The sequence below is a fragment of the Pleurodeles waltl genome, chromosome 7 (genome assembly GCF_031143425.1).
Source record: "Pleurodeles waltl isolate 20211129_DDA chromosome 7, aPleWal1.hap1.20221129, whole genome shotgun sequence".
NCBI lineage: Eukaryota > Metazoa > Chordata > Amphibia > Caudata > Salamandridae > Pleurodeles > Pleurodeles waltl.
Window position 1 is genome coordinate 777,984,118 of NC_090446.1, and position 16,813 is coordinate 778,000,930.

Sequence of the window (16,813 nt, forward strand, 5' to 3'; positions counted from 1 at the left end):
TCAATCCAGCAGTGTATGCTCTGCTAAAATGCACTGCAGCGGATCCAGAGACCCAGGAAGCATTTAAGCAAGCTGTGATAAGTGAAGTTCTACAGTGTAGTGCTCAACCAAGAGAAGACCCAGGCCCCCACATGACCAGTGAGCCTGCAGTTTGGTGCTGGCTAAACAGGGGTGGGAGGTCCCCAGATCAAAGACTGTATTCTCTGGTCCAGGGAGCGCAGTAATGAGAGAGGGACCAATAAGGGCAACATACCAAGGATGTAGGTGTATCGTGGCAGTGTCACCATTCTCACCACCTGTACCCTCCCCATGACAGAGTCTGAGGTGGGCCCACTTCTCAAAGTCCAGCTTCATACATGGCAGTAGGGGATCAAGGTTGTCTCCAACTATGCGTTATATAGAACCCCAGGTACTTGAGGTGCGAGGACTTTCATCTGAAGGGATAGGCGGACACCGATGTGCTGGTGCTCACCAGCGACATGGGCAGTGTCTCACTTTTGTACCAGTTAACCAGATAGCCTGAGAACATGGCAGAGCCAGAGAGAATGTCCAGGAGGGCCGAGAGAAAGTGAGGGAGATCCAAAAGAGTAAGCAAAACATCATCCACCTAGCGATAGATGGGGGACATCCCACCTGAGACGGGATGGTGGTGAGGTGGGGGGATTAACAAAGGAGGCTCCAAGAGGTTGCATAGCAAGAAGAAATAGCATGGGCAATAGTGGGCAGCTTTGCCAGCTCCCCTCTGGATCGGGAATAGGTCTGAGAGAAACTGTCCACAATTAACTTGGGCAGTAGTTGAGTCGCAAAGCCAACAGACATAGGCCATGAATCCCTCTCACAGGCTTAACTGTTGGAAGGCTGCAAAAAGGTACTGCCACTGGATTCTGTTGAATGGGTTTTTGGCATCCAGGAAGAGGTTGAGAGGCTTGTCCTGCAGGTCCTTGGCTGCCCACAGGGCATGCATGAGAGTGCGGCTGTGGTTGCTGGGAGAACAGCTGGGACCGAACCTCACCTGCATATGGTGGATCAGAGACAGGATCACTTGTTGGTGACAAGCTGCAAGGACACTACAAGTATCTTGATGTCCCTGTTGAGAAGAGAAATAGGTCCGTAGCTACCACAGAGTAGGGAGTCTTTCCCTGGTTTGGAAACTGTCGCTATTACTGCCTTCTTGCGGATGAAGCCAAGGTATCCTGTTTGGTCTGCCTCACAAAAGGTTTCAGAGAGGGAACCCACCACATCCCCACCCGCCCACTTGTAGAACTCCAGAGGGAAATCATCTTCCATGGGTGCCTTGTGATAGGGAGGTCTGGAGATGGTCTGCGCTCACTCAGTCCTGCTAATTTCCCCCTCATGCAGGTCCCTGTCAAAGTCATTGAGGCTGGGGAGGTGCACACTATTAAAGAAGACCTCTAAGCAGGCAGGGTCGTCCATCACCTCCGGTGTGTACAGGTCCCAGTAGAATTCTGAGAAATCATTAAACATGTCCTGTGGCTAGGTGAGAATAGTACCACCTGTGGATTTAGTGGCCAGGATAGCAAGCGCTGCCTTCTCTTGGCACACCTGGGCTGCCAATAGCTGCCCTGCCTTCTTGTCCTGCTCAAAGTGATGACCCTTAAGGCACTGAAGTGCATATATTCTGCTTTAAAGGTGAACAGGATGTTGAGATCAATGCTTGCCTTCCCAAAGCAGCTGCCTCAAAGGGCCAAAGGATTTGCAGTGTAGAGGTGTGTGAGGGACTAAATTTTGCCCTCCAGGACACTCTGCTGGGACACTCTCTGAGCGTTGGCAAGGGCCGCTTCACACATGAGCTGACCATGGATAGTTGCTTTAGCAGCCACCCACAAGACTCGGTGGGAAGAGACAGACCCCTATTATGTTCTACGCAAGGAGAGACATGGAGTAGGAGCTGGGATTTGCCCTGGGGAGTACAATAGCACAATATGTTCAAACACCACGGTTTACAGCCAGGGAAGGTAAGACCCATGTTTAGGGATAAAAGGCTCAGAGAATGGTTAGAGAGCGTGGCCTCCTGTATCTGGGAATCCTTGGAGAGGGTGACTACCGAGAGGGAAACCAGGAAGTAATCCAGTCAGATTTGGGAACCATGAACCTGCAAGAAAAAAGTATATTCACAGTCCTCTGGATGTGAAAGCTATCAAAGATCTACGAGGTAGTGGTCTGAAATGACATCACTTAGAAGGGCCTGGTCCATGTTATTGCCCACATTCAAAGGGCTAATGAGGTCAAATACTGCATCCCATGCCAGGTTCCCGTCCCCTCCAATGAGGTAGTAGGAGGCCCAAAATTCAGTGAGGAGACATGTAAGCTGCAGAAAGAAGTTGCGTTTGGAACCCGTAGGTGCGTACACCAAGCCAACACAAAGTATCTGCCTGAGGAGCCTCAGTTTAGTAAAGACGTAACAGCCATCAGGGTCCGTCGATGTCTTATTGGTACTGAAAGGCAGGGGCTTATGTAAAAGGATCGTGACACAGCACTTTCTGGGGGGCCCAAGGCCGGCTGCCAATGCCATCAGACAACTGCTGTGGATCACCTCCCTCACGCAGTTGTGATGCAAATTTTCAGATTCCGACTGGGAGAGGTGGGGTTCCTGCTATGTCCATGCATTTGGACTTTGCAGGTTGGGTAGCATCTTCCTGCGTTTTATAAAATGTGTCAGCCATTAGCATTCCAGATGACGGCTTGCAAGTGACAGGAAGGTGGGAGGCATTGGCAGCCATCATGGTGGAGGGGGCGGCTGCTGGGATATGTGGGTGTGCTGAAAAAGAGGACCAGGGAGAGGGGAGTGATATATAAGAGGAAAAAGGGAAGAAAAGAGGAAAAGAAAAGGAGAAAAAGAGAAAAGAAAGGGAAGGAAGTGGAAAGACCCCTCCGACTTGGGAGGAGGGGAGGTAACCAGAAACATGAACTATTGAAAAGCAGAGAGGAAGAAAAGAAGGGGGGGAGAAAGCAATCTGGCTCTGAACCGGGCGCGGAAGCCTCAGAGGGAGCCAATTACTGTGAACTGAAGGTCTAAGCCTGCAAGTCCAGTGTGCCGAAGGTCTGGCAGAGAGGGGCAGGAAAAAAGATGTGGTGATGACCCAGGTTGTTGATATAACCATGGGGCTGAAAAGATGGAGGGTGTGCGATGAGGGTCAGCAGACCCAAAGGCTCTCTGGGAGGAGGAGCAGAGGAGGCATGAGTAGCAGCAACATCTGTGATGTTGAATAGGGAGGCATGGGGGAAGGTGGTGGGTCCAGTGAGCAAGGAGAGTGAGCAGGAGGTTCTAATGCTGGACCCATTAACCACAAACAAGGGGGGCTACACCAGGGGCACAACTGTGGCATGACATTAGCAAACAGCAAGTCAGTGAGGATCTCAACATCAACAAACTGTCTGGCAAAGTGGAGTATCGCATAACACAGCGGAATATAACAATGCAGAACAGAACACTGTGAAATAAAATAGAGATACATCTGGACAGAAATAAACATCATTTGACATGCCAATTAAATGGAGCAAAACAGAGACTTACAGTCAAGAGCATGATACTCATCCATCTGTCCAAAGGATGCCATTTGCCTTGTCTTGCATCTGCAAGGGCAGGGGAGTAGCAAACGTGGCAAGAAGAGGTGTGTTTGAGCCCTCAGACTGGGTAGGCTTTAGCAGGGAGCAAGATTTGACGGGGACTTGGTCCTGAGTAAGGGCTGCCACTGCTTTGAGGGTCATGCCCTTGCCATCCTACAACCGGGCCAGTCAGTCCAGTACCCTATCCCAGTTGCGGCCAACACCAGAGTTCCAGCAGCTGCCAGAGGTGATAGGAGGGGTGGTTTCCCTGAAATGCAAGGTGCAGCAGGTGAGTCCAGGGACACACGGTCCATCCCATGTTCAATAAGAAAGGAGCATAGGGTCTCTGGGTCAAAGAAGTCTTTGGATCTGCCATCCTTCATAATCCACATGTGGGCAGATTCAACAGTCTGAACTTGATATCCAGTTTCCGCAACTGGGGCTGCAAAGCCAAGAAGGCCTTTCATTTGTCATTGCTCTCCCAGGAGAAGTATGTGGCTATGTGGATCTTATTCCCTTCAAAGACATACAGGAGAAGGCAGCAGTCATGATTTGCCACAAATGTTTGTGGCAAAGGAAGCAGTTTCTGAGGTATCCAGATGGGGGCCCACACAGTGAGCTTGCTGTACCTCCAGTGATGGAAAGAAGGGTAGCCCCATGAGCCTGCGAACAAGGTCCTTGAGAAAGCCCCTAACATTTGTGCCCTTTATACGTTCCGGGAATCTGAAATATTGGAAATTGTCTCTCTGGCTTCTATCTTCCAGGTCCGTCAGTTTGTTCCGTAGGTACAAGAGTTCCTGGTCCCTATCTGTTATACAGTTGAGACAGTCTTCCATGGCCGTGAGACAGTTTTCCATTCCCTCCACCCTGCCCTGAAAGCTTGTGATGTCAGCTCTGATGGATTTGGTCTCTGCAGTGAGGTCCCATATTTTGGGGTCCATGCCTTCCAGGTGGTGACCAACTGCAGTGATCTCCTACGGGATATGTCGATCATGGTGTCTGACAGTGTATGGTGGGGGAGTGCAGAGGGTGGGGAGGTAGACGTTGTCAGAGAAGTGGCCATGGATCGATGTTGAAAGACTGCCTCTCTAAAAAGCAGGAGACAAGAGGATTTGCTGGAGAATTTATCGGAGAGCCGGAGGTCATCACTAGGATGGGTAGCAGAGGAGAGAGAAATTTCAGGAACTCCGTATGACATCTCAAAACGCAGTCGATTGGTGGTCAGTCCCCTGTGATGGCACGCAGAGAGGAGAAAGCATCCGAGGGGCGGATGATGCCTGGAGGGATAAGCACCTAGATGTTGTCTCTCAGGTTAGGTGGTGTGCCCTAAATTGGTCCACATGTGCTTCAAGGAGAGAGGGTCAGCCCTTCCAGTGGGTGGTGGGGCAGTCGTGGGCCCATGGGTACAGCCTCAGTCACACCGTGGGCCACAGTCCAGTGATAGAGGACAGTGGCCGGAAGGGAAACCTCAATGAGGCTGTGGGTAGAGAAGGTCAGCTGTACTCAACCATGTGGAAGAGTGCAAGTGAGGTGAAGTGTGGTGCAATCAGGCTGAGTGGCCTAAGTGGAAGTGGTGACACAGGTCCATGGTCGTGCTGGAGGTGGCTGTGTCGGTGGATCAGACCCCAGTACATGGCGGGCTCACGGCCTGTAGGGAAGAGGCCCAACAATGAAGGGGAAACCCTACGTTTGGTAGTGGAGAGGGCCTGCATAGTGATGTAGCTACTAAATACAGGAAATGACAGAAGATTGTCATTGACGAACCCCCATGAGGCAGTCTAATCTTATCTGGGTGACGTGGAGCACTCGCAGGGCTCTGGAGACTGAATGACGGAGGAGGCCCCAAATACAGCTGAGGAGGGGGCATGGTAAACTCACCAGGTGACAGTAGTTGAGTCACATCCGAAGGTTCCCGGCGGTCTGCAGTGAGGTTGTGCGACCTGCCTTCAGTCAGAGGTGGGAGGCTCTCTGCCAGTCCAGGCCGGCTGGTGTGAGCATGGAATAGGTGGCCGGTGAAAGGCTGAACAAGGTGACAAGTGTAGGTGTGGCCTCCAAGCCCGGCCCACACAGAGGATCTAGAGAGAGTGAAAGTGTGGCATGGGCACGCCAGTAGAGCCAGGTGGTGTCCAGTGCACACGGTGGAGTCACATGGCATGCCTCTAATTGAGGACACTGCTTGTGAGAGGCTGCAGGCTCTCCTGAACATCCCCAGCATAAACGGCTGGTGGTTCATCAGCACAGGGCTTGGTGAAAGTAATTAGACCCCTCAGTGGGATTGTAGGAGTGGGGAAACAATGTGGGCTGGCATTTTCTAGGCTCCTCGGCCGTTAGAGTCCTGCCGCCATCTCGAAGAAAGCTCCAGCATGCAGAGCTCGTCTAGGGAGCAGCCATCATTGTCCATGGCCAGTCCACACCCCCGGCATGCATCCTTGTTGGAAAGTCAATTGTAGAGGATTTTGCATCTCTCAATTCCTCCTCATACCTGAAATGGAAAATGATCCCCCTGTACCAAACAGGTTTGACTCCCCCAAAACAAAAACGGATGTGTTTTTGTAATAATTCACTTTGTGGCATAAATGGATTGATAAATGATAAAAGTATGTACAAAAGCTATTCATTAAAGTCATACATGCATACACTTACTATTCACAAATCCAAATCCTGAAAAATGTCCATTGGATCAATCTGTGGAATTTCTAAACCATTTTAAATTTTATATTAGTGGCAATAATACCCAGCTCCCTTAGTTATCCCAAGCTCACATTCTTCAGTCGTAACTCTCTCCTTAACATGCTGTTTCATAAGTGCAATTTTCCTTGCGTAAAAGATTCTCATTTACCATTTCTCCTAGTTGTATTATGTAATTAACGAATTTGTTATGTTGTGAAATTATTAAATGTAGCTCTTGTCAACAATTTAGACCTAATTACATAATTGTTCAATTTGTTTCTCTTTTGAGCCGTTATGTACTTCACAAAAGCATACTCTTTTAAGATATTACGCTGAATTTCTAATAATCATTGTGGAGTAATGGTTTGTTACTCATTGCTTGCTAGGAAATATCTTTGGTATTGATTCACACGTATGTTCAATTATAGTCACACATATTTACATCATGCTCTGCCATGGACTACTTTGTGCTAGTGGTTTTCTAGGCTTTTGAGGGCAACCCTGACAAAGACATCAATGACATGCCTCGTATTTGCATATTTTGTCTCATCTTAAAGAGATGATCAAGGAAGTTCTTTCACTGGATGAGAAGATCAATGACCTGGCTCATGAACTCTACAAACAGCGATCTCTTCTTGTGATGGGACGGGGATATAATTATGCCACATGCTTGGAAGGTGCCTTGGTAAGACTTTGAATTTGTAATATTTTAATGTTTTATTGTTAAACCCTTTATTATTTCATTGGTATATTAAAATTCATTAATGTTCACTTTTGAATGTCTGTAAAAGTGCATGCACTGAAGCTACAATAATCAAAGCTGCAGATGACTATGGGATATTGGATTTCATGTAATAGTTGTGGCACTCCGAGTAACGTAATGCCCCTCCTGGAACCCCTGATACTATGTGGTGCTGTACTTTTTAGTGCACACTTACAGCATACGCAGGAGTTTTTTCATCTTTTGAATGAGGCAATTATCTCAGGAATCAGTGCTTCAGCACTGAAATTCCCATGTTTTCCCCAAACTCCTGACTTCTTCACAAGCATTTTGCCTTATTTTTCTTTGTGATTTTTTTTTCACTCAATAATATTGAGAGCGCAGAGTTATTTTATAACTTAGAATGCTAATTCAATTGTAAGCACGTTCTGGCTGAATCAGGATTATGGTAAATCCCTAATAAGAATCTTAAGGTTGAGAAAGCCAACTCATATGGGCTCCGCAAATATGTAAGACTTAATTCATTATTTATTAGCTGTGTTTTCTGTAACTAATCGTAAATCCCTTCAGGGAATTGAGACCACAATACTATACTTTATTGAACAGTTGTGCTTCTTTTGTGTTCATTAGGGGCTAGTGTTATAGGGTTAATGAATATTCATGAGAACATTTCTTGCAACCCAAGCAATGTGTATGGAGCAAAAGGCGAGTGTCCATAATCTTTAAGACACTTGCCTTATGATTATTCCTTCTAAAATGTGTGTTAATGGTAGTAAAACATGCTTGATGTAAGCAAAACAGGATTATAGAACTCAGTCTGGGTCTTTCCTATAAAACAATAACTTGATATTCAATACTGAATATGCCGTATGACGTCATAATGAATACCATGGAATGGGCTGGAACAGCAAAGCAGAAAAATGGTAAGAGTCACATTCTGATTTAATAGTGAAGCATTATTACATCAAAAGTCCCACAGTATTGAAAAGAAGGTGTTTACTGCAAGTTAATGCCGTCTTTCTGCTAGAGCTTAAATGTCCGGACTGCTTGAACATAACTGACTGTTCACTTGCTGTCCTCTTTTTCCATGAAACACTTAAAATTCCTACCATAGGATATGCATAGGGTAGAGATGTGATTTCAGTTATAATCTTTAAATAAACATGAAATGCATATTTTCTAAAGTTGTCTTTACAGTTATTTTTTATGTCTTGTCGGTGTGAATAAACTTTTATTTTGTACAACTACTTTCTAGAAAATTAAAGAGATTACCTACATGCATTCTGAAGGTATCCTGGCAGGGGAACTCAAACATGGACCGCTAGCCCTGATAGACAAACAAATGCCAGTTATCATGATCATTATGAAGGATCCGTGCTTCACAAAATGTCAGAATGCACTGCAGCAGGTTACTGCCCGCCAGGTGAGATAATTGGAAATAGTTCACTGACACAAAAAATATTTGGTGACATTGTAAAGCAGTGTTGTATGTTATGGACTAAACATCACTGGGCTGTGTTTAGATGACCCAACTCCTATTGCTCAAAACCTCTTTTTATCCTCTGCCTCTTTGGGGAGAATATTGCCCCTGAAGCCCTTTGTACACCTGTTCCATTTCATTCTCTAGAAACACACCTAGCCTTGTCTTTTGCAGCAGCAATTCAGCATATTTCTAGGGTCTGAAACTGCATGCAAAATGTTTGTGGACATCCAAAAACCTATGGGTGTCTGAGCATTCCTTAGAATTTGTATGGCTACCTCTGATACATGTTTTTGTGTTCCTAATCCTTAATTTGATCTGTTTTCAGTTATTTGACTTTGGTCACAGAAGTTCTCTTGCAGGAAGAAGTGGTCACGCAATTGCTTGTATGTGTTTTGTGCTAAAATGTGGTTCAAATACTATGTAGCTGATTTGGGCATCGCAACATAAAGACAATGGGTTCAGCAGTGAAACACATTCCTGGCCAGTGGTAGGGAATGTTAAGTTCGCTCAATGAGTTTCTCTCCCAGTTATCAAGGTTTATCTGTACCATGTGTTCTTTAACAGCATGCTATTGGATGTCACCTTGCCTTCATAATTCCTTTGTGTCTATAATGCTACAGCAGGCTAAGCAGATAATAGTGTGCCTGTGAAGAGATTTGAGGCAAATAAAATAGAAAAATAATTTCTTTCAGTGATATCTATCTTTGCTCTATTTGTCAAAGGGCCAAGGTTTGCCTTGCATGTGGCCTCCCAGTCATGAAAGCAAACATAACCATGCTTTACTGATCCGGTGGATTAATTCCTTGAGGATGATACATGGCATTTAGAAAATTTGTTTGGATTAAAAAATTGAATTGGCACAGCCGTGTATCTCCTGATAGCCCCCCACCATGTTACTTTCCAAATATATCTTTGGGGGTCATTACAAGCTTGGCGGGCGGCTACCGCTGCCCGGCAAGCGGTAACCGATGTGCGGCCGCCAATGCGGGCGCACTCCCGCGGACCCCATTACAACATCCCCGCTGGGCCGGTGGGCGCAAACCTAGTTTACGCCCGCCAGCCCAGCGAGGATGCGGCAGCAACATAGGAGCCGGCTCCTAATGGAGCCGGCGGTGTTGCGACCGTGCGACAGTGCCGTAGCACCCGTCGCGCTTTTCACTGTCTGCTGTGCAAACCGCCAGAAACAGGCTGGCGGTAGGGGAGTCATAATCCCCAGGGCAGCGCTGCCCTGGCGGATTATCACTGCTGGGGCTAAAACGGCGGGAAACCGCCGGCCCCGGCGGTGCGACCGCGGCGCTACCGCCGCGGTCGTAACGGACGCCACATTACCCCTGGCGGTCTCCGACAGCCAGGGTCGTAATGACCCCCTTGGTGTCTAGTATTGTTACCATTAGATTGTTACATTCCTATGAATCTCTGGATAGACTGTTGAAAAGGTGAAACCTGTCTCTTATTTTCACTTTTAGTTTTTTTCAAATTTATGCTCGAAAATCACAGGACTATGGGCCTCATTCTAAGTTTGGCTGGCGGCGGGCACCGCCAGCCAAACGGGAACCGCCAAATGGCCGCTCCGCGGTCTGAAGACCGCGGATGCCATTCTGGCTTTCCCGCTGGCCCAGCGAGAAAGACCCTGCAACAAGGAAGCCGGCTCCGAATGGAGCCGGCAGAGTTGCAGGGGTGCGACGGGTGCAGTGGCACCCGTCGCGATTTTCACTGTCTGCAAAGCAGACAGTGAAAATCTTTATGGGGCCCTGTTAGGGGGCCCCTGCACTGCCCATGCCAGTGGCATGGGCAGTGCAGGGGCCCCACGACACCCGTTCCCGCCATCCTGGTTCTGGCGGTGAAAACCGCCAGAAACAGGGTGGCGGGAAGGGGGTCGGAATCCCCATGGCGGCGCTGCAAGCAGCGCCGCCATGGAGGATTCCCTGGGCCAGGGGAAAACCGTCGGGAAACCGCCGGTTCCCCTTTTCTGACCGCGGCTTTACCGTCACGGTCAGAATAGCCCTGGAAGCACCACCAGCCTGTTGGCGGTGCTTCCGCGGTCCCCGGCCCTGGCGGTCATGGACCGCCAGGGTCGGAATGACCCCCTATGTTTCCTAGTTTGTGGCATACTGACCCGAAAACAACTTGAATAAACTCTCTGGGGTTAGTATCCTGTGGGCTCCCATAACATACATTACCATACATTAAATATGTTGTGCTGGGATCCATAGGTTTTCCTTCCTCTCCACCCCTCATATTTCCAAGAAGAACATGATATCTCTTGGTCTCTCAGTGTATTGCAGCCTCAGAGAATGAGGTGCAGCGATCCGCTAGAAGTCACTGCTGCCCCCCGGACACAAAAAGCATTGCCTGCTAAAGAGATTGTTCACTCAGTATCCCCCTGTTGATCCTGCAGAATTCCAGAGCTGTTTTCAAGATTTGGAGGCATGTGGTCATGGATCTGTGTTTTACCAGCTCCAACGCCTCCTTGCTGCAGAGCGTTCTGGCCCTGCAGTGATCAATTTTAGGACATACAAGACATGCTAGATTTCCCTTACCCCTTTTCCAATGTTAGTTTTTGTGCTTGTTTCTGTCTGGGTCTGAAATATGGCTTGGTGCTTCTCTGACATGTGGAGCATTTGGTGGCACTGGCTCAGAGACTATGATGCCCTTGGTTCTGCTACATGGATCTTGGGCCTTAGGACAATATATATTCATAGGAATTACAAGGTAAAGTCTAATGATTAATTGCAACCTGAATATCAAAGTCCAAAGTGCAACTTTAATGAACTGAAATATTATCCGGAGAGGTTAGGTAACTTTCCCAAATACAATATACCTCCAACTGGAACCAGCAGAAATTATTTGTAACTGAACGGCTGCATTTTGCACTATGATGGCCTGCTAAAGTATAGCCAGCTTTGCTTCATACGTAACAGTGGGAGTTGGAGGACATGTTCGCTTTAGTCAGTGAGGGGTGTTGAGCGGGCATGCTGATAAGTGTTCCAACTTAAAGACATGAAGCTGGTGTCCTTTAAATGAGGCTGGCCATCCTCTAAGGATTATGTTTTGTTTTTGTTTGTTTCTGTCATGAAACACTCATGTGCAAAGTCAATCTTCTTTCTTTTGGCATGCACCTGTGCAGCATTACCATGTCTGAATTTCCTTTGTAATACCCTGATTTCTTAAGTTCTGCTTATCCTGAGGCAAGTATTTTCATTTTTCAATTTTCTCTCTGAAATTGACCATTATTACTGTTATTGTGGTCTTCTACCTCAATGAACTATCTAATATGTTCTTATAAAACTCAATACCAAAGACATCTCAGGAAAATACACTTTAACTTCTTGAACGGCAGAAACCTGTCCCCATGAGTCCTCAGTTCTTCACCAATCATCACATAACTCACCTTCAAATAAGGGGGTTTGAGAGGTAACACTATACTACCTATCAGATTCAGTTATTTTGCTTTTTTAAGCAACCTCAGAGTATATGGCATGGTGTGGCGAGTGGAACTGAGTGTGTTTTGTCTTAACCACTGTTGCTTAAATTATTGTATTGTAAGGGCCTAACTTCCCCTGACGAAGCATTGAAGTGCTTTGCAGAAAGAAGTACACTACTCTGGAGCCTAGTGTGAATGGTTACTCCAATGGGTATTGTTACTTGTTGGGTTTTGAGGATTAGTGGGGCTCTATGTGAGTAACTGCAAGTGGTTGGTGGGATGACTTAATAGGGTATCAAAGATTAATGATCTGATTTAGAGTTTGGAGGACAGGTTACTCCATCACAAATATGACAGACTTCTTGTTCACCGTATTACAAGTGCCATTGGATATAATGAACTTGTAATACCGCAAACAGATTATCTGTCACATTTGTAACAAAGTAACATGTCCGCCGAATTCTAAAAAAGGCCCTAAGTATTATTTGATTGCAGAGATATGGTTTCAAAGACGGAGCAGTTATAATATGTGAAATGAGCTGTGGACAATTTGTAGAAATACAATGATACATCCAGGTCACTACATAGATCATTAAATCAGAAATATAAAACCTATTTCTTTCAGGGGCGCCCAATAATCCTGTGCTCCAAAGAAGATCATGAAAGTACCAAACTGGCATACAAAACCATTGAGCTTCCCCAGACAGTGGACTGCCTACAAGGAATCCTCAGCGTCGTTCCTCTGCAGTTACTCTCCTTCCATTTGGCTGTTCTCAGAGGATTTGATGTAAGTCGAATTGCAAATGCTCCATGTTGATATCATCTTGAGCTTTATCCTGGACAATCGAAAATCATATTGGGAGTAGTCTGTTTCAGTTTTAGGAGGGAGTGGGATGGGCGGCAATTACACTCACACTCACTCTTTCACACACACACACGCACATCCATTAACAACACTCATCAACATTCAAACATACAGGCATGCACCAAACATTCATTTAAAAAGATCACAAAGGATTTGATGTAAGTAGAATTGTAAATGCTCCATGTTGATATCATCTTGAGATTTATCCCGGACAGTCGAAAAACATACTGGGAGTAGACTGTTTCAGTAAGGTATAAATATTAGGGTCTGGTTTAAGAATCCCTGGCGCCATCCTAACGACACATTAGTGACATTTTGTTTACGCTAATGTGGTGTTAGATGGCTAAAAACGGCATGCCATATTTACAAAGTGGCGTAATGCATGCATTGTGCCACTTTGTAACCCTATGTTCTACATTATGCTGGTGCCAGGCATAATGTATGCAAATGGGGCGTTCCCCCATTAGGGGGGCAGAAAAAACGTCACAAAGAAATTTAAGAGGTTTCTTTGCGTCATTTTTTTCAGCACTTTTAGCACTTGCTCAGAGCAGGCATTAAAAGGAGATACACCATTATTTATAATGGGCTTCAATGGGCTTTGCAGGATTAGCGTCAACATTTTTGATGCTAATCCTGCAAAGCTCAGAACCTGCGTCAACAATTTTGATGCTAGCTCCCATAACTACCGCCATGGTGCGCTCTATCTTACATACAGCGCACGCATGGTGGTGTTAGGGGGCGCCAAGGTGTGCAAGAAAAGTGGCGCTACACTTTGTGCAGCACCACTTTTTATTAAATCAGGCCCTTGGAGTTTCAGCTTCACAAACCAAAAGGATTCCTATGGAGAACAAGCATGTTTGTATGCTCGTCTGTCTTATTGTCTTGGAATCCAATTTGCTCCTTATTTAATTTTGTTTTTGCCGAACCATGTTGTGATTCTGCTATGATCTTTTAGTAGAATTTGTTTCCTTAATATTTCTTTGCAAATACTTTACTATGTGAGAGAATCTTCATGGAATCTCAGATCTCAGCCCCATTCCTAAACGTCTGCTAATGTTTTTGATGAGGACCATAGTAATAATCACACACAGACACTTTTGGGCCTATTAAAAAAAAAGTTTTGGAGTATGTAAAGTAGTACTTCTGTAGTAGTCTTTTCTGTACTCTTACATTCCCCCAAAGCATCTAAAAGGGGAATGAAATGGGAATATTTCTGAAATACTCATTTGTTATCCAAGCAAATTGAAATAGACTCTACACTCTTTGTAGTGGCGGTCGGCAGTTTTAGGAGGGAGTGGGGTGGGCGGGAATCACACTCACACTCATTCTTTCACACACACACGCACATCCATTAACAGCACTCATCAACATTCAAACATACACACACGCACCATTCATTTAAAAATATCACACACACACACACACACACACACACACACACACACTTACCTTCAGCCTCGGAGGTCCCAGGAGGGTTGGGACTACTGCCTTCGTCACGGAGCGGAATGGGGTTAGTGAGACTGCTGATCCCACCCCACTCTTTGACGAGGTGTCACTGATTGACACTCGCTCTGGGCGCTTCAGGGCCTATACCTGAAGCGCCCAGGTCAAAGTCAATGGGTGACGCTTCCCTCGCCGCCCTGGGGAGGGTCTCGAGGCACCTTTGCTGAGCCGAGGAGGTCACGCCCACAGGAGCTGTGACCTCTTCAACCCAGCAAAGTTCATCTCAGGCAGCCAGGAGTTTGCGCAAATCGCGCATGTCTCACTCCTGGCTGCCTGATCTGAACATGAAGAGTGTCTGTCAGGCTGACCTTTGTTCACCTTCGTAAATATGGCGCAGCGATTTTTGCCTCGTTGAGCCACATTAGCATAAAAAAATGACCCTAATGTAGTGCAAAGGGGTGCTAGAGCTTCTAAAACTGCCCCTAGTTTGGTAGTCTAACAGCCCCCTCCAAACCATAATTACACATAATCTGCCACTGATAACAGTCCTATTGAAATGCACATGTAGGACCAGATGAATATTACTTCCTCTGTAGATGTCACCTCAAATATTCGAACTCTGCATTTAGCTTACATTGAAAATGTTTCATGGTCAGGCTTTATTATTGTATGTTAACGGGCTATATCACTCAATTATATCACATATATATGTTCTTTTGATATGCAACCACTTGGATATATTGTTTGTTGTGTTAATATGATGACTATAAAACACATTGCCCACGCTTACCACACTGTTTTCTTGTTCTAGGTTGACTTCCCAAGAAATCTTGCCAAATCTGTGACAGTGGAATAGCTTCCCCTTTCAATATTCATGAAGACTTGCTGACCCTTCTTTTGTATTGAGAATCATTTTGTACAGTTAAAATATTTTGTGCTTGAAAGAAATGTTAATGTTTTGTAAACCAATGCAAAGGAATTCAATATTTTTATATTTTGTATGTACCGTAGCCTAGGGTTACGGGAAGCCCAAGTGCTAGGCCTTTCTCTTGAATGCTTTTACCAAAGTCATGTGTGGGCTGAGTACTCCTATTAACCAAAAAGAAGGAACATAATGTTTACAAATGCTGGGTAGATTATTCTCTTCTACTACTGTGCAATACGTATATCGATATATATTTATGTTTACATATTTACAAGCTGTTTAGAAAAACTGTGAACATCTTACTAGTAAAAATTTGTAACGACTATTCTAAATGTATTTATGACAACAATTGTACAGAAAACTTGTTTAAAGTATTGTGTAAGTTGCTGCCTGTCTAGGCAATGCCCAAAGTTATATCAAAGAAAATTTTCACTGTGTTGCTCTTTTCGACGCCTATTGTGACGCTTGCAAATGCGTATGCGGAGCTCAGTAATGCTGTCAGGCAAGAGGCAATATGAAGCGTCAATGACCATTGTCTCTAATGAAAGGCACTATCCATCGCCGAAAACCACCCGCAGGCAATGATCTATCCAGATTCCAATTGAGATGCGGAGTTGGTAATGACGCTAGATGTCTGCAGTCCCATCACAGTCCTTTGAATTTATTCTTTCATCAACCCCCAATCGCCTCCTATACCAAAGGCCTCCATTGGCTGCCTAATAAGTACTGACGCTTCTCTTTCGTAGGTGAAGAAATCTGAACCTGTTTAGTGGATTCTAGAATTGGAAGTTGAAGCAAGAAAAGTGTAGTTTTCGAGCAGCACTCTACCAGAAATGCTCGAAACATACATAATGTGATATTATGCCAGGGGAAAATGAAAGGTTGCACCGGTACAAAATTAGTCAGCATTGTGACCTTTGAGTTTAGGAAAAACACATTTTGCACCAACTGGAAGCACGTTTGCACGAATGCTTGTACAGGGGTTTGTAAAACATAAGGAGCATGAACTGGGTTGTAGATCGCAGTAAGAACATCCCTTCTCTTAGATTGTGTATTCAGTGTGGAAAAAACCCAGCACATTATTTTTTCTCATTCATCTATGTATGCCAATCTTTAACATGTGCCTTGAGGTAAGTAGTACCGAGACCCAGAGTCTCCTTAATGCAGTAATATACGAAAGAACAACACTCCGTTTTCTAGTGCTTCCACATCACATCCGCTGCTCCCAACAAATGAAGGATTTTGGCATAACTTGCAAAGATAAATATGGGAGAGCAAATGGGGGTGTAAACTCTAACGCCAAAGATTTGTACTATTTGTACTATGTTTTACAATGAGGTAATATTGCTTGGGTTAATAAATTACATTTAAGAAACGTTTTGTGAGCGTTTGATTTAAATTATTAAGGTACAGTGGATAAATAAATTCCATTTAAGAATCTTTCAGTGAACATTTGATTTAATTTATAAAGCTCCCTGAATCAAAAACAGAGCCCAAAATGACCCAGATTTAAGTGGCGTATGCCCTTGCATTTGTATCTGAAAGAGCCTTGGTTGCAAAACCGTATCATCCCAGGACTTTGCATAGGACTTTGCCTGTCATCATGCACTAAGTCATCAACTGTACCCTGTGTCAATGTTGTGATGTAGCTCGCTTTTGTTGTCCTTCGCATAGGGAAATGGTATGATGCAATGTCATGACAGGTCAAGAAGTGA

General features: G+C 45.3%; 1 protein-coding gene across 2 annotated transcripts in view; it reads left to right on the top strand.

Annotated features, from left to right (window-relative positions):
• The window catches only part of GFPT2 (glutamine-fructose-6-phosphate transaminase 2), a 92,986-nt gene extending 76,513 nt beyond the window's left edge, over positions 1 to 16,473 (top strand). For both annotated transcript variants that reach the window (XM_069199290.1, XM_069199291.1), the window contains 4 exons: positions 6,795 to 6,922; positions 8,214 to 8,381; positions 12,491 to 12,652; positions 14,985 to 16,473. In XM_069199290.1, coding sequence (XP_069055391.1) covers positions 6,795 to 6,922; positions 8,214 to 8,381; positions 12,491 to 12,652; positions 14,985 to 15,029 — 503 coding nt within the window. In that variant the 3' untranslated portion in view covers positions 15,030 to 16,473. The remainder of the gene's footprint in view (positions 1 to 6,794; positions 6,923 to 8,213; positions 8,382 to 12,490; positions 12,653 to 14,984) is intronic.
• Positions 16,474 to 16,813: the final 340 nt, after the last annotated feature.